Genomic DNA, 24,542 nt, shown 5'->3' with positions numbered 1-24,542 from the left:
TGAAGGCTATGAAGCTAAGCCATGGCCCTTTTGAGGGCCAAGACTTGTGATTAACTATTCTGAAGAAACCATTAGCTGTTTGGAAGCACTAGTTGACGTCTTCATAGAACTTAGCCTGCTGGTCTACAGCTAAACCACTCCTAACCCAGTAGATCTTGCCTGGTCCTAGAAGCTGAGCAGGTCCAGGCTTGGATGGAGAACTCAGCACGATGACCCGTGGTTCCTGTGCATCTCCACACAGCGTCTGAAGCATCCGGAGATACAGGGTTCCAACTTTCTGCTGCTGAGATAAAACTCCCTGGCCAAAAGGAATGTAAGGGAGGAAAGGCTCACTTCAGCTTACAGTTCTAGGTTACCGTCCATCATGGAGGGGAAGCCAGAGGCAGGAGCTCGAGGCTGCTGGTCACCTGACATCCGCAGCCAAGAGAGAAACAAACGCTCCCAAGCGGCTTGCCTGCCTGCTACTCAAGCTCAGCTGTCTTCTCCACGTTTGCGCATCTCATGGCCCAGCCTAGGGGCCACCCTCAATGGTCTGCATCTTCTACACCAATTAACCATTAAGGCCTTGTCCCAACATCATAGTCACAAGCCAACGGTATCCAGACACTTCCTCAACTGAGGTTTTTCTGTAAGGAGCTTCTAAGTTGTGTCAAATAGACATTTAAAACTAAGCACACGTGGGTTGTTTAGGTTAGTATTTGGACATGCAATGGAGAAGGCCGCCCTAGTGGGGAGTGTGTAATTTAAACCTGATATTGGTTTCAAAAGCCTGTTATAGGCCAGACTCGAAGTCTACACTATTTTCAGGGCAGGGAGAAAAGGTTGATCAGTCCAAACCAGGCAATCTCTGTTGAGTTGAAGAGGTAGTGGCCCAGTCGAGCAGTGCTGTGTGCAAGTGAGTTTTCAGACTGAGTTCATAATGGAGGAGGGATCTGAAGCTGAGGCTGATGTTGTGGTTTTTAGGACAGGCATTGGCATTGCCAGAGCTGCTGGTCCTATAGCTATAGGGCTTGGGTGTGTGTGTGGGAGATGTCCAGACGGGACTATTTATTTTTGTATCTGGAAGAAGAGTTCCCCTATTATGTCCATGATATACCATTAAGCCCAGACCTTTCCAGCCTCCCATCCTCTGCTCTTTTGTCCCTTTTCCATTACTGAGATGGAGATGAGTGGGGTCCCTCACTGGTGTTGAGCCCACCAGTCCCCCCATCCAGGTGTGGGGTTCGTTGTCCTGCCTATCATTGAAACAGATGGAGGCACACATAACCTTAAGAGTTAGTAAGTAAAGGGCCAGGCTTGCTCTGGAGACTCCCGGCTCAGGGGTGCCTGTGGAAGGCAGGGTTGGGTCTAGCTTTAAGAAGGGAGACAGTGCATCGTGGCTAAGGGGTTGGCAGTGAGAGCATGAGACTGGGTCAATCACCATCTCAAGTCACAATGCAGAGACTGACTAACGCAGCTCACTCTCCTATTTACTCATTCAGATTCCTGCTCCTTGGAGGTGACTGTCCCCGTGGCTTCCCCACCATGATAGACTGTATCTCCTCACACTGTGAGCCAGAAGCAATCCTTTCATCTTGTTTCCTGCTAGATTGTAGGCCACAGCAATGAGGACAATGACTATTATTACATCATGTAAGAAAAGGCTCCATTTCACCAGAACCCCAACTACAGCAACAAAACAAAGGGTTGCAGTGATGAGAGGCCATGTGTGTGCAGAAGGTCATGCTCAGTAGCAGCTCAGGGGAGATGTTCTGGTGGGCATGCAACTCCCCTCCTCTGATTCAGGAAAACAGACTGCTCTGTCTCTACCATCCCAGGGTCCCTGGACAGGAAAGAGAAGCATAGAGGAGGGCTGGCCCCTTCCCACGGCGTTCTGGCTGTAGTTCTTGAACTCTCACCTGCCAGTGGCTGGAGTTTATGGAGTCTATGTCCATGTAACACAGCAGACTAGCACAGAAGTCCAGACATGCAACGGTGGAGAAGGGGAATGAGTGTTCAGTGTCTGTCCTGTCTTTGGCTGGACTCCCTCTCCATCCATGGTGTCTTGGTCACAGCTGGTTGTAGTCTCCATACAATACAGTCTTCCTTCAGTGTGAACTCTGTTCCCTACACTTTTGTTTACTCCACTGGAAGGGAACACGCCTCCTCCTGCCTAAGGAATGCCTCAGGCAAGAAACTTCAAGTCCCTAGTTTATTCCATTCAAAGACATTATGCAAAGAACCCATTCAGCCCCCTGCTCTGAGACAGGCTTTCTGCCTCTCCGCTGGTCTGGAGAAAGTGACAGAGCCACTGTTTATCCTTGGGCTCTATCTCTATCTTCTAAGAAAAACTTAAAGAGAAGCCCAAAGGCCCCTCCTCTGAGCCCTCCCCCCCCCCCCCCCGCCCCCATTCTGCTGAGTCTCTAATTTGATTCAGTTTCTCAGAGCCTCTCACTGGAGGTGGAACCCTGATCTGCTTGGTTGGTTTTGTGGCTGCTGAAGTTTTTTGTTTGTGTTTTCTGTTTTGTTTTGTAGCTTTTGTTATCTTCTTATCTTTGAAACATTCAATTTTGCTGAAGTACTCAGACTCCAGCATCTACAATGTAACAAACTGGGGACCCATAGACACCTTAAACTGGAAGGATCCGAAAGGCCTACACTCTTGAGCTGCACCCCCCCCCCAATACAACACACACACACATACACACATATATACTCACATGGATACATAAAAATTCATTGATTCTTTTATAAAAACAAGAAGAGGAAAGTATTAAATTATTTATCTATTAGGAGGATTTAGTGGAGTTAGGTGAGTAGATACTTAGGCCAGCCTATCCTGTGCAATGGGCAATCAGTAAAGGGAGCCTCTCCCAGCTGACCAAAGCTCTGCTTACCTTACTGTGTCCTTAACATGACAGCTGCTCCCAGGAGCTTGATGGCTGCTCCCAGGAAGCACTATGTTGTGTTTGTTACTCAGCTCCAGAAAGACCACACCAGGCCCATCTGTTTCCCGTGATGTTTATTGAAGGAGAGAAGGGCAAAGGTGGCAGCGAAAAGAGAAGGGGCGGGGAAGGAGAGGGAAAGGGGGAGAGAGCGATATCAGAGGGGTCTTCCTTTTATATAGATAGTGACATAGCTTCAGGTAAGGGTAGAAGGTGAGCTAAATGGATTCTGGGAATATGGTGGCTGTTGCCTGGGCAAGAGGTGTGCGGGTGAGGCTGTTGCCTAGGTGTGATGTCACTGGGTTAGGAGATCCTGATACCAACACTCTGTTTCCTCTGAATGTTGACATTGTTTTTATTAAGTCTGAAAGTGCCACACAGAGACCGTCACTCATATGTGCCATTGGCAAGAGTGTTTTTATTTTGTAAAAGCAAGAAGCCTGCATAAAGCCCACTTACAAAATTGGTGACAATGACAGACAAAGGCGCATAGGTCTTTTTATAGGGAATGAGGGGAATTTCAGCTAGGGTTTGGTAATCTAAACTTCTCTGGTGGGTGCTGGGGGTGCTCCATGAGCCAGTTTCTGATTAGTTTTCCCCTTTTCCTATTACACACAGTCCCTTTCCAGTCACTGTTTGAAGGGTGAGAGGAAAGGGGTCCTTTCCCAGGAACACCTTGGTGGGCTTCTAGGGGTGTGGGCACATTAACTGTGGTTATCTCAGCCAGTATAGTTTGGCGGCCTGGGTGAGGCTAGTGGTGGAGTTAATACAACTGTAGGTAAAGTTGAGCAGTCTAAGCAGAACGGATGTGTTGACAGCCCTAAGGAGGGGCATGATGACGGGGGCAAGACTGAGTTTATAATGGAGGAGGGATCTAAAGCTGAGGCTGATGTTGTGGTTTTTAGGACAGGCATTGGCATTGCCAGAGCTGCTGATCCTATAGCTATAGGGCTTGGGTGTGTGTGTGGGAGATGTCCAGACGGGACTATTTATTTTTGTATCTGGAAGAGGAGTTCCCCTATTATGTCCATGATATACCATTAAGCCCAGACCTTTCCAGCCTCCCATCCTCTGCTCTTTTGTCCCTTTTCCATTACTGAGATGGAGATGAGTGGGGTACCTCACTGGTGCTGAAGAAGCAAAAAAACATTTCCTGCTAATCCTCCCGTCAGGGGTCCTGTACCATCCCTTTTCCTTGTACACTGCCAAGAAAGTTTGGATCCTCTGTAATTTCTTGTCAGGTAAGTTGAGACCTCAGGCAATGTGGGTGTCACCATCTGGGGCCATTAGGGTAGTGGTGACCTGGAGTGCTGCCCAGTTGTTTCCTCTAGGGATGGCACCATCTTCCTTTGGTGTCTAGGGCAGTGATGACTGCTGCTTTCTTGGGCAGCCACACTGCTTGCAGGATCCTAATTTAGGCTCTCCTGCTTATTTTAGACAGTTTTTCCTTCGGTGAAAAGCCCTCTTTCCTATGGCTCTATGAACATGGTTGCAAGGCATACTGGCTATCCATGTGGATGTTGAGTCTTTTTTCTTGGCCTAGCTGTAGGGCCTTAGTGCTTTCTGGGCTGATACTCCTGAAGGCAGGGCTTTTGCCCATATGGTTCTATCCTTGGTGATCATTTAGCCCCTGAATATCAGATGGCATCTTTGACAAGACTGCTGCCTTCTCAGTACTATGTTAATTCTGCTTCCTTAAGGGGAATGTCCTTAAAGTCTGGTCTTGTCCCTTGTAGGTGACTCAGAATCTCTGAACAGTCATGTAAAGAACTATGCAGACCGAGTCAGGGAGCAGGATTACTGGGTTAAGGGCACTGGTGGTGATGAACTCGATTTGGGGAAGGGTTCAGGAGCAGAGTCTGGTAATAGGTTAGCCTGGCATAGGTCAGCCACCTGTCAGGAGGAGGCTTCAGAACCCTTCAGTGGCCCAGGGGGAATGAGTGTCAGCTCAAGGGTCTGTCTGAGTCTTTGACCAGAAAGGTGATGGGCATTATTATCTGGAGCCATCTAGTTGCCACTGGGTCCAGTCGTTTTGACACATAGGCCACCGGTCTTTCCCAGGACCTGGGAGGCTGGGTAAGGACCCCTTCTGCTACTCCTTAATTTTCCCCCACGTATAAGTGGACAGAATGGCTTGGTGACATATGGCAAGGCCAATGCAAGAGCCTTCAATAAGATAGCTTTGGCCTTGCCTAATGCCCCCTCCATTTGCTCAGTCTGCTCCAATGGAGCTTTTCCTCCACAGGTCACCTCATACAGAGGGTGGGCCAGGTCAGAAAACCCAGGGATCCAGAGCATACAAAACCCAGCCGACCCCAGGGATTCCCTTACTTCTGGTGATTGGTGGGCCAGGGGACCCTTTGGATTGTCTCTTTCCTTGTAATTGATAGCCGTCTCTCCTTCCCCCTTGAGTATGTATCCCTGAGTTGGCAGAGCTGAGCTTTCTTGGCAGACCATGGAACCCCAGTCTTCCCAGTGTTTTGGGGACTTCCTTAGTGGTGGCTTTACAGGCCACCATGGTATCAGCAGCAATCAGCAAGTCTACTACTGCATCAGACTGATATAACAAGTCTGCTACTGCATCAGACTAACATAGCAAGTCTACTACTGCATCAGGCTGACATAGCAAGTCTGTATACTGCATCAGGCTGACATAGCAAGTCTGTATACTGCATCAGGCTGACATAACAAGTCTCCTACTGCATCAGATTGACATAGCAAGTCTACTACTGCATCAAACTGACATAGTAAGTCTATATACTGCATCAGATTGACATAACAAGTCTACTACTGCATCAGATTGACATAGCAAGTCTACTACTGCATCAGATTGACATAGCAAGTCTACTACTGCATCAGACTGACATAGCAAGTCTACTACTGCATCAGGCTGACATAGTAAGTCTATATACTGCATCAGATTGACATAGCAAGTCTACTACTGCATCAGACTGACATAGCAAGTCTACTACTGCATCAGGCTGACATAGTAAGTCTATATACTGCATCAGATTGACATAGCAAGTCCACTACTGCATCAGACATACTTTTGGATGGACTTGCTGTACTCAGTGGGTATCAGTGCATTCCCATTGCCCCCTGTACCCAGGTTTGTCTTTGACATAGTGGCCTCAGGGGTTGTTTTAGAATGGAGTGTTGTGCCCCTGTGTCCACGAGAAACTCGATGGGCTTCCCTTCTACTTTTAGGGTTACCTAAGGCTCAGGGAGGAGTGCCAAGCCCTGTCTCCCCTATTCACTCATTTCCTCTAGCTCCAGCACCTTAGCTTCTGTGGGGGTTTTCTGCTCAGAGCATTCACTTTTCTTGTAGGAAGTCTTAACTGTTTATAGTAAGCACACTGATCCTTCTGTAATCCTGACCTCGGTGAATGTCTGGTGTTCCCTGATTGACAAAGGCCATATTTACTGCCAACTGGTTTTCCTTGGCCTATGGGTTTAAGGGCGTGTTTCCCTAAGCTAGTTCGGTGACTCATCCTGTTTCTGCCATACCTGGCTCACTTTGAACAAATTTGTTGGCCACCTTGCAGCTGCCCAGAGACACCCCATTAGAGTCTGGAGGTAGACCTTTAATCTCTCCCTATCTGCTGCAGTGTTGAAGTTCCAGTCAGGCCAGGTCAAGTGGAACTTCTCTTGATGTGCCAGGTTGTTGTCCTTTCTGGTCCCAGAACCAATTTCCAGGTCTTAGTCAGGATCCTCTCTCTTTCTTCAGTGGTAAAGAGAATCTGAAACAATTGGTAACAATCATCCCATGTAGGCTGATGGTTAAAAAGAACAGAGTCTAACAATCAGTAAGTTTTGCAGGCTTTTGAGAAAATTTGGGACTTTGTAACTTCCAGTTGTAGAGGTCACTAGAGGAGAAAGGCCAGTGAATAAACTGCTGCCTTCCCTGTGCATGGGGTGGGGGAGGGAGGGATGCACACAGAGAAGTGTAGTAGACTTGGCCTCAGTCTGTTCCTCCGTCCCAGTGAGTGGTGGACTTGCTGTTTCCCCCCACAACTTGTCTTGCCCTGGCTTCTCTCTCCACCACTCTCCCCTGCAGCTTTCCCTCCTGCCCCAGATTTCCACACATAGCAGTTTCCTGATGGTGAAAAAGGATTGAAGTGTGGAGAGATAACTTCCTCTTCACAATCTCCTGAGGGGGCAGGATGGCAGAAAGGGGAGCTGATGGCCTAGCCCTCTCTCCTTTTCTCTTTTTTCTCTGCTGTCACAACAGTGACAGCCCCTAGGGGAAGGAAAGAAGAGTTTTAATGGGGCAGGAGGCTCTTCCACCAGGGTCTGCCAGGTGGTTATATAGGCAACCTGATCCCGGTAGCCTGTCTTTCCATAGACAACATCCTTAACCCTATAGATGGTGGGGCAGTTGGAGGTTTCTTGTGGCCATCTCACATTGAAGGTGGGCCAGTCATTTCTGTAAAAGACAGACATCTTTTTCTTTTCTACATGAAGATCTTGTCTGGTGCTAATTTACAGACCTTCTTGAAATGATCTAACACAAGACTCAAGCGGGTGGAACTGGTTTGGCCCGTGTTTAGAATCAAGACAGTTACAAATAGAGACACAAAAGTCAATACAAATAGAAATGTACCAGTACATTGTGAGAAAAAGAACCAAAATTCAGAAGGAAGGCCTGTCCTATAAGTGGGTTCTATGTGGCAGGAGTGAACTACCAGTGGGATCAAGGATCAGGTGTGTCAGAGCCATCTTTTGACCTACTTGGCACAGGTTCCACTGGTCCATCTGCTTAAATCACTCGGGCTTCTAGAAATTGGCTTAGGCCATTCAGACTCAGACTGTCTAGGCATACAGGGGCACAGACAACACAGAGACACAGACAGAGACACAGACAGACACACAGGCAGAGCATTCACTCAGCAATAGGTGGCCAAACACTCAATGTGGTGAGGGCCTTGGGCACTTCCTGGCCAATGCAACAAAAGTTTAAGTCTGAAAACACATATAGACCACCACTCACATATGCAATTGACAAGGGTGTTTTTTTTTTTTTATTTTACAAAAGGAAAAAGCCTGCATGCAGAGGTCGGCCACTTACAAAAATGGCGAAGATGACAGACAAAGGAGCACAGGCCTTTTTATAGGGAACAAGGGGAGTTTTAGCTATGGTTTAGTAATCTAAAACTTTATTGGTGGGTGCTGGGAATGCTACATGGGTCGGTTTCTGATTGGCTTGTGTCCATGTGGTCAGTGGGCTGCAATCCTGTGACATGAACATTTAACCACAGGCTGAGAGGCTCAAACCATATGAAGCTGCCCAGCACAGATGGCCCATCCTGAGATAAGATATTTCTCCATCGTTGTGGTTATCTCCAGGCTCTTCTTTGGATGAGTGATTTTATAGCTTTGCTCTTGGAATTTACGGTCTGTTCTTATGGTCTAGTTCTTGGGACTAATGACTGGGTGATGGTCAGTTCCTGGAAGGATGCCTTTCCTTTTGGAATCAGTCCTGGGCCTAAAATGGAGTTTATGTTGGCCTCACATTTTCATGTCACCATTTCAGTGACATTTAGATAGTCTTTTTTCTAATTGTGTATGTGAAGATATATAGTTCACATCTTTAATCCCAGCACTCGGGAAGCAGAGAGGCAGTTAGATCTATGTGAATGTGAGGCTAGCCTGGTCCATCTACATAGCAAGTTCCAAGTCAGCCAGGGATATAAGCTATGTAATGAGACCTTGTCTCAAAAAAAAGTAATAAAAAAGTGTGTGCACATGTGTGTGCATGTGCATGTGTGGGTGCATGTGTGTGTTGTCATCTTCAGCAGGTGGGTTGTTAGAAGTAGATGTCCTGTGTTAGGTCCTTCCTTAGTGCACCACTTTAGCTGTGTAGTTTGAGAAGAAGTTTCTGTAGTGGCCCTGCTTAGCCAGCAGTGCAGTGTGTAGCATGCTGCTTTCCTCCCAAAATGACTGGATTTTGCTTTTTGTTTTAATTTTCAGGAAGTTTGCCAAAGATGAGAGTGACTTTATCAACGTTGGATACTTGTGAGAGCTCCTTCACACCTCTAGTGGTCATAGAACTCGCCCAGGATGTCAAAGACGAAACCAAAGAATGGCTCAAAAACAGAATCATCGCCAAGAAGAAAGATGGAGGTTAGTGGAAACATTACTCTGCCAGCTTGGCCATGATGGTGGCTGATGTGTGTCTACCAATGTGTTTTACATGTTATCTCTGGGCTCTGTATGACCTACTGGAGCTTGAAAGGAGATTTTTCAATCAACACTAGACCATGAGCCCTGTAAATGGCTTTCTACATGTTTCTAAAGGCCATGTCTAACACAGTGCCCAGAGGGAGCTTGCCACATGGTAGGAGCATCATAAATATGTCTCATGTGAGTAGACACAACCTGCTGAACACCATGGGTCATTATGATGCTGTGAATGATCTCTGCCTGCAAACACTGTCCAGGTAGGCAAAATGAACAGCGATTTCTAGACACCGAATGACAGTTCAGTTAGCCAATGAACTATAAGGGCAGTGTGCCGTACACACATGCAAAGTGTGCAGTACACACATGTAAAGTATGTAGTATACACATGTGAATTGTGCAGTACACAATGTGAGCCATAATTATGTCTGCTATAATAAATGAAGGGGAAGGAAAGGGTTGGGGACACTTTGACACCACGTTGTGGAATGCTGGAGATAACTTCAAACACTGTGGCTTCATCCTCTGTGAAGAGCAACAGGAGCTTGAGCTGGTAACAAAGCTGAGGGCTTTGGGTGAGCAGACAGCCCCTAGGATACACAGAGCCACTCGCCATGCCGGCTGAGGCCTGAAGTCAGTGATGGCGACTGGAAATTGATGCCTTAAGAATAGATTTTTGGACAAAAGTGGAAATAAAATGTCTTTAAAAGTAGTTGAACCAAAGGGAAAGAATATTTTCTTTCAGAAATGTAAGATATTTTCAACTGGACTGGAGTCCCCTCTTCACTTTTCTGTGATTTAAGAGTCACTGCGCTGGGCGTGGTGGCGCACGCCTTTAATCCCAGCACTCGGGAGGCAGAGGCAGGCGGATTTCTGAGTTCGAGGCCAGCCTGGTCTACAAAGTGAGTTCCAGGACAGCCAGAGCTATACAGAGAAACCCTGTCTCAAAAAACCAAAAAAAAAAAAAAAAAAAGAAGAAGAGTCACTGCCATGAGTCCTCAGTTTCCTTTGCTCTGGTCCTGCGGCGTCTGTAGGAACACTAGGAAGGGGGAGGGACTGGGGCAACTGTAGCAGAAGGTACTTTGGACCCCCAGGGGAAAGGTGTGCATTTACTACACCACTTTTGATTTTATTCTCTCTGACCTCCTGCTAAAACCATGGTGAACAAAACAAAACAAACAAGAAAAATACCATCCAGCCACCAACCAAGACAAAAGAACTGAAAACCTGAAGGACTATTTTTTAAAATACAAAATCCTGTGGGATTGGAGATGGCTGAGAAGCAGGCTGGCACCCTAGAGACCCCAGAATGGAAAGGCAGTGAGCTCTGAAGACCTGCAGGATCTGCACAGAATCCACCGGGTGCTGCCATTGGAGCCTCAGGTTCACTCTTGCTTCTGTGGAAGGCTAGAGAAGAGTCCACTGAGAAGGAAGACACCATTCTCCTTTCCCACCCTTTCCTGCTTCTGTTGGCTCTTGTTTAAGAAAGGGACTCCAAGAACCAACAGAAGGAAGACTGCCATGTGCCTGACACGGGGGAGACAGTGACACCCACGGAGAGGAGGCATATAGAAGCCACCCACAAGTGAAGAATGTGTTGGAAGACAGTCTTGTTGGAAAAACAGCTTTACAAAGTGAAACATAAATCCCATGTGCAGAGTCACTGAGTAGCTGAGGTGACTCTGTACATGGGATTTATGTTTTACATTTCTGTGATTTCTCACCGAGCAGCTGAGGTGGCACTAGAAGGCCTCCAAGAGCAGAGAGCAAAGCTGGAGGGCAAGGAGAGGAAGAACCAGCTCGGAGGCACACACCAATCGGAGGGCAGGGAAATGAGAAATCAGCAAGCAGGCTCTCAGGACCCCTCTGGCTTTCAGGGAAAGGGTGTACCCTGTGACCAGCTGCTCCAAAGAAAGAAAGTTCCAGAACCCTAGGAACTAAGCACAACAGACCTTCCAGGAAAAAAACAAAAACAAAACTAGGTCCAGTGCAAAGGATCAGACATCTTAGAAGCATCCAGTGAAGCAGTAGGATCCTCTTTATTTCTGAAGGAAAGGGCTGTAGTCTAGAATTCTGGACAGACCCAGCCAACAGTGGAAAGGGCAGACCACAGAGAGGCTCACTAGTAAAGACTGGGTTTCCCTCATGTCAATGTGTCAAGGGGAGACTTAGCCAGAGCATAGAGACTAGAACTGTTTAATGTAGACTAGGCAATGATAAGACAGAAACTTTGGTGAATGAAAGCAAGTGATGAGAATCAACCTGCCAGGCGGTGCTTTTTAATACACAGTATGGCATCATGTCCTCCTGGGAGTTACACCAAGTCTCTTCCTATACTGTGGTCTTCCTCACACTTAGATCCTAGCAGAGTGTGTGGAAACCTGCAGCCTGGTGAAGATGTGACTGATACTGTGCAAGGAACAGCCTTGAACACAGCCCATCTCTACAAAAGCATCAGGCAGAGGAACCTGCTCAGAGGGACAGCCTTGCACTCCACCTCTGGTGCTGCTCAGTGCTGCTCTAAGTCGGGAGATGGGTCAGGGCCGTGTGGAGATGGTCATGGGGGTGGGGAGATGGGTCAGTGGGGGTGTGGAGATGGGTTAGTTGGACGTAGGGAGATGGGTCACAGGAAGGGAGGAATGATTGTCGTGTAAGCAGGAGGACTTCTTTTTATCTCTAGTACCCACATTAAAAAGCTAGGCACAACGGTATATGTCTGTAGTCCCAGAGCAGGGAGTGCGAATACCGGATGACCCTGGGAGCTGCTGGCCAGCCAGTCTAGCTAAGTTGGTGAGTGACAGGTTCAGTGAGCAGCCATGTCTCAGAAAATGAGAACAATTGAGGAAGACAGTGAACATCAACATGCACACGCACATGCACACATTCAACACGTGTACATATCCACACGTGCACTCATATCCATACATATCCACACACAAGAATTAACTTCTATCCCAAACTTCCTTATATTTCTTTTTACTTGGATCACAGGCTGAAATTGTTTATACCAATATAAACATTGTATTTTTATAGATTTTGATTTTCTGAGAGTGTGTGTCTGATTTGTTCTATACCATACTATCTTTTGTTTGACAGGTGCCCAGCTATTGTTTAGACCACTGTTAAATAAGTATGAGAAAGAAACCCTAGAAAACCAGAATTTATACCTCGTTGGTGCCTCAAATGTCCGACTGTTACTGGGGGCAGAAGCAGTCGGTCTGGTGAAGGAATGTACGGATGCTGCCATGCGGGCCTTCACCTATGGAACACGCCACAACTTTAAAGGTTTCCATGGTAAGCAGCAGAATCCTTTCCTACCCCACCGAGTTTGTTACAGAGCATTGTTTGATTCCTAGATCCGGTGCAGCATAGCATCAACTAGTCAGTATCTAGGCTTTGTGGGCCTTAGTCACTTCTTAATTACTCAGTTCTGCCACTTGGAGCACACAGTAGGCCTTGACCATAGTCAATGAGAGGCCAGGCTGTCGAGGGCCCTTGGGCCATAACATAACCCTCTGTGGAGTAGATGGACACAGAGTGTACCTTATCACCTTGTTCTAAAGTCAGGAGTGAGTATGCACGGGCTCCACAGCAAACGTAAGAGTAACTTGAAACCTCACTCACTTCCTGGGTTTTCTGGCTCCTTCTGATGTGGTGGGAGGGTAGATGTGTCCTTGAATTTACAGGCATCTCAAAGAGAGTATTCTGGAGAGAATAGGGCCTTGGGTTCTGTGAAGGAAGATGCACTGGCTCCTGACAGAGCTTTTGGAATTAGGCCTCTTGGTACTGACTTGCCGTAGAACATTTCCCCTCAGTGACCTGGTGATCTAGGTGACATTTTCCTCAATAACAAGATTTGTCTGTCAGAGCTGCTGCTTTCCTGCAGACTTCATTCTCCAGGATGCTTGGTTCCAGTCTGTAGTGAGACCCATGGGGCAGTTTGGAGGGGCTTTCCCTTTTAAGTCGGCTTGCCCAAAAGGTTAGAAACATTAGTACAGTTCAAGGATGTGCAAGCTCACACAGCATCATCCCACAATCTTACCTCCCCCATTAAGGAGTACAGCCTCTGGCTCTAAGTAAAGCCAGGACAGTGTGTGCTGCTGGACTGCTGGGGCCAGAGGAGCACTGAAATCACTGAAGGCTGAGTTAGAGTTCAGAGACGTACCTATCCTAAAGTGCTTTGCCACCTGACAGTTTTCCAGTTTTGTACTCTGACCTCTCTGTAGGTTGTTTCGGTTTATGGCATTTCTATAACCATAAGCACAACAATGTACGCATTACCAATCTCAGATTGCTACTAAGAAAGTAACCAGAAAGTTTTGTTGTATTTTAGATAACAATAATGACTTCCTCACCATGGCTGAGTGTCAGTTCATTATCAAACACGAACTTGAGAATCTTAGAGCTAGAGACGAGAAGATGATCCCTGGCTACCCACAGGCCAAGCTGTACCCCGGGAAGTCGCTGAGTAAGTCACTATCCGCTTGTATCTCCGAGTCTGCTCTTAACTCTGGTTACGACCCATAAATCTGGATTGCTCAGCAAGTTCCTGCCCCGGTGTGTTGTGCCTTCATGTCGCCTACTCTGTCTGTTTGTGACTCACCTGGTTCTTGCAGCGTCCGTCCACCACATGTGCTGTTGTGTGCCTTGCAGCATCTGTTCACCGCATGTGCTGTTGTGTGCCATTGGGATCTTTGGATGGGACAGTTTCTCATTTGCATTTTTCACAGTACTGATTTTTTTTGGACACCAGGCTTTTCACATTTCATCTGCACGTGGTAATACTGTTTCAGGTGCTGGGTCTCTGCCCACCGCCTTCTCCTCAGCCTCTGTGTTCAGAAAACCCAATCTCTTTCCTAGGATTCAGATTTGCCTTGATTTGATGGCATTTTTCTAAAATTTAATCTCTTTTGACCTTTTGTTTTAAATATTGCTGTACTTTTTTTAGGATGAATTATCTTGACTTTTTAGAAACCTTTCCCCCTATACTCCTCAAAGTGAGCTGCAACAGTTGTTTTTGTGTCTTGCGAACTGTATTCTAGATGCCTAGATCAATGGGGGCTTTTACTTTTTAGTATGGTATTAACACACCATGCTCAGGTGTGTTACACACCCTTAATCCTAGCACTCTGGGAAGCAGAGGCAGAGGCAGGAGGACCTCTGTGAGTTCAAGTCCAGCCTAGTCTACAGAGTGAGTTCCAGAACAGCCAAAGCTACACACAGAGAATTGATGTCTTGAAAAACAAACAAAAAATATTTTTTACACTCCATCAGGCAAGAAGACACTTCCCTAGGGCAATTTTCACATCCCATGTTTATTTTCCCCAGAGGAGAATCATGAGAAGAAGGGAGACATAACTTTTCAGTATCTGAATGTGAAGACTGGTTGAGGTTTCATTGGCTCTCCTTCCTGTCCCAGGCTGCTGCCTCCACAGCGTTTCTCTTCTGAGAGGCACCTATCTAAAAAACACTTTGTGGAGCAACGAGGACTGTGCACAGACACTTAACTGTTGTTGCAGATGCTTTGCCCATCCAAGCTTCTGGAGTTACTCCAGTGTGTTCCTTTCCTGGGCTGCTTGGTGCCTCACCACGAATCTGTCTTCTTATTGATGAGTGTCTAATACCTTTAGGAGTGGCTCAGGCATGGCTGTCAGGTCACAGGTGTCTGCGTCTTTGGGGATGGACACACCAAGCTGCTTCCTGTGCCTGTTGTCTCTGAGTCACACTCTGGTTTTGCATGAGGTCATCTTTATCAGGGTTAGAAAGCTCCCACCTTGCTGCTTGGTTAGACTGCATGTTTGTGAATTTACTGGACTCTGCAGTGTCTGACAGGCTGTGAGGTTTCGCTCTGTGTCATCAGTGTGTGGACAATGGTGCTCTAGTATGGGCCTATTCTGACCTCTCCTGGTGAACCCTACTTATCTTATTAACTCCTGATGAAAGCCACTTACTGCTTTTTTAAATAATAGGAATATTTTATCTACTTTTATTGTGTTTTTGACCATTTCTGTTTATCCTAAAGTTTAATTTTGCCATTTGCTTTTTAAAAATCATTTGTATTTTGTTTTGTTTTCTTGATCAGTCCTAATCCTAGAGATTGTTGACTATGGGGATTCCTTCATGTTTCTGAGGATTTGCTGTCTGTAAGGTGTGCTGTTTGCTTGCTTGCTTTTTGCTGTGTAGCTTATTCTTTGCTGCAGGAAGATCTTGGGCAGGTTTCCAGTGCAGACTGTATCCCTCTCAGTTGCTAATTACTCTTCGTTTCCTTGTCTGTGTTGGGTACGGCTGAACTCACTCTGTGTGCCTGTTTTTATTTATCTTTTTGCTGTTAGCTCTGCTGAGGGTCATTTAAGCTGCATCTGGTGTTAGGATTTATGTCTTTCATGCAGCCCAATCTGCAGGCTTTTCTGTTATGGATATTTCCTTGTTGATGCCATTCAGTTCTGTGGCTCTGGTAGTCAAGCTTTGGGCTCTACTCATACCAGGCAAGTCCTCTCCCACTGAAATGTAATTTGATGTATACTGTTTATTAATGACCTGCTTTCTGTTGGGCTGTTTGATTTGGTGTTGTATTTCACATTGAAATTGCTTTTTTCTGTGCTTAAGAAGAAGTTTGTACCTCATGGTGTGTCTTGTTATTTTCCTCTTTTCAGTGAAAATGCTAGGTAATGCCAACTTTAAAATACATCCAATCAAATTTAACATAACATTTTCTTAATTTCTTTTAGTTCATGCTTGCATTTTTAAACTTATATCAAAAGTTAAATTCTTTTCTCTTTTTTTTATTAATTTTTAGTTGTACAGAAAATGGATGTTGTGATATTTTCATACACATATATTTCTGACTTCATGTTCCCTCCTCCGTGACCCTCCATTGCTGCCCGCCTCCTCCTGGTCACTCTTCAACTGGAAAGTTCCACCTTCTGCTTTCACATTAAATTTAGATTTGCATATGAGAGAAAAGAAGAGATCTGTTGTCACCATTCCCTGCCCCCTCCCATGACGTTTTGCTGCCCTCTCTCCATGTTGACCTCTCCCTAACCATTGCTTAGAGGGTCCAAGGGCCAAATTCTTGGAGGCGCTACTTAAGTGGCTATACTTGATCCATTTCTTTGCAGTTCTCTGTAGATTGGATCATGGAGTCGACCCCAGTACAACCTTGGAGGCACAGATGTGGTGCTATAGGGACACGTCCTCTGTGGAAGCAAGTCTCCTCATAGGGAGCGAGCTCTTGGTACTTGGCCAGCTCAACTGTGTCCACCCATTTGGGGACTTCCAGATTCCTGGACTTCTTGATGAAGTCTGCCAGAGCTCTGACAAGCCCTACTGTTTTACATTGTGTGACCTAAGCACTGCCAGCCGAGGGGAAGACTAGACTGGCTTTTGTGAGTTTTTGTCTTGGGCACCATCTGGGTATCATATAAGAAAGATGGCCATCATTTAAGGAAGCATTTCCACAACTACCTTTGAAGACTTGGTGGTATTGACTGTGTTCTAGAGGTGTAGATTGTGTGTGTGTGTGTGTGTGTGTGTGTATGTGTGTAGGGGGCTCTTATGCACTGTCTGGAACATCAACTGTCCTAGTGGATTGTGTATGTGTAGGCTTTTATGCACCTTCTGCAACATCGACTGTCCTAGACTTACATACAATTTTTTTCACCTGTGTTTCTTTCTCTCTTTGTAACTTTGTTGATTTGGAATTTGTAGTCATTTTATGCTTCCTCACATTGCTCTTTGGAGCAATTCCTTCTGTTCTCTCAGCTCCTGTTTGCATTTTAATTTTGGAGATGTGTTTGCCGGGATCCCTTCACTATATCAGCTTTTCCTCGCATGACACTCAGCACGGAGATTTCCTGGTACTGTGGCTTCCAACACTGACCTCCTGCTGTTACTTCTCTGCCCAGTTTTTGCTTTGATTTCTCAGTGCCCTCGGTGTCCTTGTCATGCATCTCTATCAGCTTCTCTGTGTCATGCATCTCTATCAGCTTCTCTGTGATTAGTACTTATTATTATTTTTATCTTGGGTTTTTGAGTCAGAAGCTCAGTCTAGAGCTGAGACTGGACTCAAATTTGTAGTAATCCTCCTGCTTCAGCCTCCCTAATACTGGGACTGCAAGTATGAGCCACGGTTAGTTCATTTAAAAATGAAGCACTGTTTCCCCAGATTGGCAATTTTAGAAGGTAGGACATGGGAGGAAGGGGCCAGGGTCTCCAGCAAAAAGCAATGATAGAGAGAGGCTTATACTCTGTCCTGCAGTGAGTTCTCTTGAGGCAGCTGCATTCTGTAGAGAGCTCTGGGGAGCATTGTTCTTGCAGGGAGCACTATTCTAGGGAGCACTGTTCTTGCAGGGCTTGGCCTTGACTCAGCACCAAAGCTAACGGCCTTGCTCCTGGTGGTGGCTAGCAAGACACTATGGATGTGCACCAAGTCTTGGAGGCTCATCCATGCCCCCCTGGGTCCCAGGAACTCTGGAACACCACCACTGCCTACCTGCTCCACCCAGGTTCAGACTTTTGTTTACCCTCTGTTGACCTTAAAGGCTTTGTTTCATGCGTTGTGTTTTGCATTTGTAAATTTTAGCTTCATAAAACTTTCTTTTTAATGTTTCTGGATCTTTTTGTTTTTAATTTTGTTTCATGAACAAGTAAGTGTTGGTGTCTCCAGTGTTCTAGGTAACCAAGCATCCCACATTCTGTATCAACAGAATGTTGGTTGATGGATTTGCAAAAGGATATGTGTAGTCTTTCTCATTCACTTGGCTGTGAGGCATGTTCCAGATACTTCTAGGTGGTGCTGCAGTACAGTACAGACACCGCTGTACAGCACAGAAGCAAGGTCCTGGTGCTGCTGGAAGCCCCAGCTCTCTCTGTTCCCCTGTACCAATCAGCCAACCACCTAGACAGGAAGTTTGCACACTTACTCTGGTATGGCTCACTGGGAGTATGCTCTTCCCTAAGCCCAGCCTAGCTTCCTGTTTGGCAATGTCATCACAGCTCTTCTGTGCATGAGTTCTCACTGGAGATACTCCAGAACTGTGATAGGAAGAAACCTTGTTTCTTATAAAGTTAGCTCAGCTCAGGTCCTCTGTTACAGTAACAGAAGAGCAGGCTAACATGTGCTCTAACACATCTGATGTCTTTAACATTACATGGCTGTGCTCTAGAAGGCAACAGCATCTTGTTAGGACATCCTCTGTGTGTAAGGATAGACAAAGTGGAGTAGGGGGAGCCTGTCCCTAAAACCCCAAACACCACAATCAGAAATGTATGTAAGAATATTCAACCATTGAAATATGTGTATATTAGATAACACATAGCACACATGCATGCTCAAACACATGTACATTGTGTTTGGCCACATGAGTTTGTAGTCTTTATTAAACAGGTTGGAAATCAAATGAGAAACACAGGAGACATAGGTATCTCTGGGTGTAGCCGTCTTCCAGTTTGGATGGAAGTAGCCTGCTTACCATGATATCCAGCAGCCACAGGAAGGGGCTGCGCTGGTCACCCCTTGCTGTGGAACCCTCCCTTTCTCAGATGTCTGCTGTCTGGCCAGATGCTCCCCATTGCACAGAGCCTGTCAGGAGTCCTGGGATCCCTTTGCTTTTGAGGTGCACACGTCGCATCAGCCTGAGGCTGTTGCTGTTACTGCTTTTGCTGCTACGGTGTCCTTCAGACCAGGCCAGCCTTTGGTTTGCTTGGATAAGATAGTAGTAATCTGTTTGCCATCCGGTGGCTCTCATGAGTCACTCCAGCATGGAGTGGCTATTGATGTGGAATTGTCAGCACTCTGGAAGGAGGGAATCTAGCTGAGGTTGCTGCCTTCTTTTGTTAGGCCCAAGCACCATCCTATTTTCCTTTCAAGGTAAGAGTCCTTCCTTGTAATTACAGTCGAAGCTGACAGGAGGAGGCTGGAAGTTTTTAAAGATGCCAGCTCCTATTTTTAGAGTTGAAACCAAAACCCTGCTCTGGCATTGGTAGCGATGAGAAGCTGGCAATTTAGACTTGAAGCCTCTCTAGAGGTTCCATTCACTGTCCTATTTTTGGAGATATACAAGCGGGCCTTTGAGCCTGGTGGAGAGCCTTCCATAATGGAGTTGTCTTGTAGAGAAGAACCTGCAACTTCGGTGCTTCAAGCCAGCTCAGACTTCAAACACTGGTGTAGCAGTGGAAAACACTGTGATGGAGAAGACCCTGTTGCCGCTGTGTACCCTACACAAAGGGCCAGGACTCGGGTTGTAGGTGGTTAAGTCATGTTAGCTAAAGAAAAGTCCTCAGAAATCTTAGCATAAAGAAAAGGTCTTGACAGCACCCAAAGCTGATAGAACTCAAACCACATGTGTTTGTCTTTGCACCCTCAGAGCTGGTCCTTCCGACTGGTTCCTTTTCCAGTCACTAAGAAGGGGACCCTTCACAGTAGCTTGCCCTTTACTCCCCTCCTCCTCTGTGTAGAGTCTGTTTGAGTGATGGATTGTAAGAGGACTCATGGGTGAGGAGTTCTCTTTTCCTCTAGTTAGTAGGGCTGAGATCCCATCAGGGTGTGAAAGTGGTAGCCACACCTTTTTAAATGCAAATTTCATTTCATGAACAACCATGCTCTTCAGCAAGAGACTATCTCAAAGACTCATGGGAAAAGTGCCCCAGCTCCCCAGCATGGCCTTAGGACTGAAGATCCCTCCACACTGCAGGTGGCTCTCGGTACCTACAGCAGATAAGAGATTCTGGGTCCATTGAGCATGGCCAGGAGGCACTGTTTGTCTTTTCCATATTGTGTGTGAATGTCCCAGTCATACTTGTCACCCAGCCTCATGGAGAAGGAGGAGTGCTGGGAGTGTGAAGTTCCTGTTTGTGGATGTGTCTTGTCCTGAGGTTGGAAAGACAGAAATGAGCGAGGATGCTGCCAACACAGGAGCATCTCATCTGCCTCAGAGGAGGTCCTGTAGCCAGTGAAAATCAGAGTACTGGGGTAGAGGAATTAATTTAAAATTTGCCATTGGTCCTAGAAATCCTATTCTAAGTGTATACAGTAAGAAAGGAGTGAAGACATAGAATAATGTATGTGTAATAATTTCAGGATTTGGGGGAGGGGTGTTGGGGAGTTGGCTCAGTGGTTAAGTGTACTGTCTACTCTTCAGAGGTTCCATCAGTAATGGGATTTGATGCCCTCTTCTGTCATGCACGCATACAGGCAAACAGAGCACTCGTGTATATAAATAAATAAATCTTTAAAAAGGTTTGATATACCACCACTCAAATGATCAAGAGCACTGTAAGACGTGTAAGGTGATTCCTGTTTTGTATTTAAACATCAGTATATTTGTGCATAGATTTCAGTGTATATCTTGACATCTGGTTACATATTAAATTGCTATTTGTAGTAGCTATTTATATATAGAGAAAAATGGAAAGTTTGCATGCTTCTGATTTATAGTTTGTATAGTTTAAAATTTTACTCAACTTGGTTTTTTTGGTTGGTTGGTTGGTTGTTTTTTTGTTTTGTTTTATTTTGTTTTGTTTTGTTTTTTGAGACAGGGTTTCTCTGTGTAGCCCTGGCTGTCCTGGAACTCACTCTGTAGACCAGGCTGGCCTCGAACTCAGAAATCCGCCTGCCTCTGTCTCCCGAGTGCTGGGATTACAGGCGTGCACACCATGGCCAGACTTTTACTCAACTTGTACTGCTTTCATAGTGAGAGAACATAGTAAAGATATTTCTAGTCTGAAGTACATCATCCACGTTCAGAGCTGTTGGGGCAGCTGTGATGTGACCCTGCACAGGAAACTGCCACCTCGGTGCTGAGGCGTCTTTGCACTGTTTGCTGAAGGCATCCTAAGCCATGCTGGTGTCTTAGGTAGTTCTCATGCTTTCCTCCGCAGTGAGGAGACTGCTCACGTCTGGCATCGTGACCCAGGTGTTCCCGCTGCATGACCCTGAAGCCCTGAAGAAGCTGGAGGACACGTGGTACACTCGGTTTGCTCTGAAGTACCAGCCCATAGGTATGTGTCACTGCCTGTGTTCACTGATGAAGCCACCGTCTGCCCGATCAGTGCTTTCCTGCCAGTGCTTAGCAGCTGCACGGACAAGGAGATGGCTTGGTGGCTTTGTTCCTTTTAAAATCTCATGTAGGCTTTGGCTAAATTTGATCTACAACATAGGCAGTTCAGAGCAGCTGTTATGAATATACATCTTCTAAAATAAGATCTCATTTGTTTTTAGTTGTGTGTGTGTGTGTGTGTGCACACGCGTGCATTCACATATGTGAAGGTGAGGTTGGGGCTGTCATGTGCATGTAGGTGCCTGCAGAGGCCAGCAGAGGGCATCAGGGCCTGGAGCTACAGTGATGGCAATTCTGAGCTGCCTGCAGGATGTAGTCTAGAGTGAACATGGGTCCTGTGCAAGACCAACATGCACTCTTAACTGCTGAGCTGTCTCTCCAACAAAGGTGAACCATGTCTTCATATGAGGATAGCTTGACTGTGAATATTTAGTATTTGAAATTTTCTATTCCCAGGGAAGGGGCCAAGCTATGCTTGAGTTGAGTCAGACTCAATCCTTTATTTTCTGTGAATAAGAGTAACTTTCCTGGTATATATTCAATATTACTTTATGGAAAGCTCCATCAATATTAATGTTTAAACATTTTTGGTTGGTTATGTGTTTGAGTAAACCCTTTTTTCAGTGCTAGAGAATAAATGTTGAGCATGCTAGGCAAATGCTCTACCACCGAGCACACACAGCCTTTGCTAAGATTTTCTTTTTTCTTTTCTTTTTGTTTTGTTTTTTTTTATAGTGTTTCTCTGTGTAGCCCTGGCTGTTCTGGAACTCACTCTGTAGACCAGGCTGTCCTCGAACTCAGAAGTCCATCTGCCTCTGCCTCCCAAGTGCTGGGATTACAGGTGTGCGCACTGTGCCCGGCCTTTGCTCAGACTTTAAGCATGGGGACAGTATTCACGTTGGAGCTTCATTCAGTGTTGCTGTCATCTCATTTTCTTTAAAGCAAATTTTTAAATTTTATTTTAAGAGAAGCCTTCTTTCTATATTTTGTTCCTAATCTTCATTTCCACAAACAACTATTTATAATGTTGAACAAGAAGTTTGAAGATTGAACGCTAGTGAGATGGCCAGGGGTTAAGATGCCTTGCTGCTCCTGCAGGGGCCTTGACTTTGTTTCCAGCAAGTCATGTTGGATGGCTTGCAACCATCTACAACTCCAGCTTCAGGGAGACCAGGCGCCCTCTTCCCGCCTCTGAGGGCACTGTACTGTAACTCCAGTCCCAGGGGATCTGTGATACCTCACTCTGGCTTCTGTGGGCACTGTATGCATGTAGTGTATGTGCATATATTCAGACATACACATATACATAAACTACACTAAACTTAAAACTAGAATCTAATAAAATCCAGTGTATAATTAAGAATTAGTTCCTCTCACGTGCCCCCCCCCCCCACACACACACACTCCCTCATCCCATTCTTGTTCCAGCTCAGCTGCTCTGAGGCCCAGGGATTGATTTCTCACATGGCCAAGGTTAGCAGAACTGCTATATGAATGGCCTCTTTGGTTTGTCAGCAGGCTGCCCAGGCTACCTCCTGACCAATATGAAGGTGTGCACAAACATCTTTGTCTCAATTTGGGAAGAAAGTGTCTGTTAGATGAAGGGCAAGTGAGGGTGAAGCTGAGGTAAGGCCCCTGACAGAGTCATGTCAGCAGCTGATGCCTGAGCTGTGAACTTGGGAAATGCAAGGCCTGTCGTGCTGGCAGGTGGGGTTTGTGCTGCATGCAAGGTAGAGGTGGCACCCCACACGGGATGAGGATGGAGGTGTAAAGGATCACCAACCACTGAAAACACACGTCCGCTTATGCTGTGGTAAGGTGGCCGTCTTTGGTGGCCTGTACCTTCAGCCCTCCCCTTCTTTCCCCTGCAGACAGCATTCGTAGCTACTTTGGGGAGACAATTGCTCTGTACTTTGGGTTCCTGGAGTACTTCACCTTTGCCTTAATCCCCATGGCCATCATTGGACTGCCCTACTACCTGTTTGTGTGGGAAGACTACGACAAGTATGTCATCTTTGCCTCGTTCAACCTCATCTGGTCCACAGTGATCCTGGAGGTGTGGAAGCGTGGCTGTGCCAACATGACCTATCGCTGGGGGACTCTGGTCATGAAGAGGCAGTTTGAGGAGCCCCGGCCAGGGTTTCATGGAGTCCTTGGCATCAATTCAGTCACGGGCCGGGAGGAGCCCCTCTACTCGAGCTACAAGAGACAACTGCGCATCTACCTAGTCTCTCTGCCATTTGTGTGCCTCTGCCTTTATTTCTCCCTTTATGTCATGATGATCTACTTTGACATGGAGGACTGGGCCTTGAGTCTCCACGAGGACAGTGGGTCTGAGTGGACCAGCCTTCTGCTGTATGTACCCAGCATTGTTTATGCCGTTGTGATTGAAATCATGAACCGCCTCTATCGATACGCTGCCGAGTTCCTAACATCTTGGGGTAAGCCTCCACACTTTGTCCCACGTCTCCTTGCCTTTAAGAAGTGTTGCTTGAGGTCAGAGGGTCAGGGAGCAATGACTCAGCTGGTAAAGGCACTGCCCTTCATTCTGAGGACTGAGTTTTATTCCTAAGACCTACATAGCAGAAGGAGAGAACCAGCCGTGACCTACACCACACACACACACACACACACACACACACAGCTGTATACACATGCACACATACGTAGCACTCACACATGCTACACAAAATAAAAGATTAAATTGTTGCTTAGATATTTGGGCTCACACAACTGAAGAGTAGATAGCAGTCCTCTGGGCTTGCTATGGAGACCTAAGACACAGCTCACCTGTGACCTTCACTCATCTTCAGACTATGACTCCATAGTGCTCTTATCCAATGCTCCATGCCAGGTTCTGGGTGCCTATGAACATTAGTTTCTCATTTCACCTTCTGGTGTACTGTGAATTAGCAACTCTTCTATGCTTTTGTGGATCAGGAGGTATTGATGTTTACCAAGGCACCAACACTATACAGTATAGTCAGGGTAGTTCAGACATATCTGTGTTAAACCTGTCCAATACCATAACATTGTATGTCACGCTGAGGGTAAAATAAAACTTCTCCAGAGCAGCTAAGAATTTGCGTCCTACCGTCATTGGCGGCAGCTCAAGGGTGCACATGTATGCATGCCTGGAAAAAAGAACCAGGATAGAGTTTAAAAGGTCATAGGTCATTCAGTATTTGTCCATGCAAGCAAATTCGATGTGTTATCCTGTGGGAAGAGGTCTGGACCTTAACTTAATGGATCCAACGTTGTTAAGTTTCTGTTTGTTCTCTAGTAACAGTGGCCAGTTTTCTCAGGGCTTTCTTTGTATTGGGTCATATGTTCTGATGTCCACAGCCACACAGGCAGCAGCCAATCCCTACAGTGGGGCAGG

The 24,542-nt window shown here is 46.2% G+C and overlaps 1 protein-coding gene across 4 annotated transcripts in view; it reads left to right on the top strand.

Moving 5' to 3' along the window:
• The window catches only part of Ano10 (anoctamin 10), a 173,635-nt gene that overhangs the window by 53,183 nt on the left and 95,910 nt on the right, over positions 1-24,542 (top strand). For all 4 annotated transcript variants that reach the window (XM_021172147.2, XM_085828210.1, XM_085828211.1 and 1 more), the window contains 5 exons: positions 8,895-9,047; positions 12,201-12,398; positions 13,438-13,572; positions 20,982-21,101; positions 23,032-23,601. In XM_021172147.2, coding sequence (XP_021027806.1) covers positions 8,909-9,047; positions 12,201-12,398; positions 13,438-13,572; positions 20,982-21,101; positions 23,032-23,601 — 1,162 coding nt within the window. In that variant the 5' untranslated portion in view covers positions 8,895-8,908. The remainder of the gene's footprint in view (positions 1-8,894; positions 9,048-12,200; positions 12,399-13,437; positions 13,573-20,981; positions 21,102-23,031; positions 23,602-24,542) is intronic.

This window comes from Mus caroli, unplaced genomic scaffold, assembly GCF_978045245.1.
Source record: "Mus caroli unplaced genomic scaffold, Mus_caroli_1 scaffold_11, whole genome shotgun sequence".
NCBI lineage: Eukaryota > Metazoa > Chordata > Mammalia > Rodentia > Muridae > Mus > Mus caroli.
The sequence above is the reverse complement of the archived record's forward strand: the minus strand, read 5'-3'. Positions and strand labels throughout refer to the sequence as shown.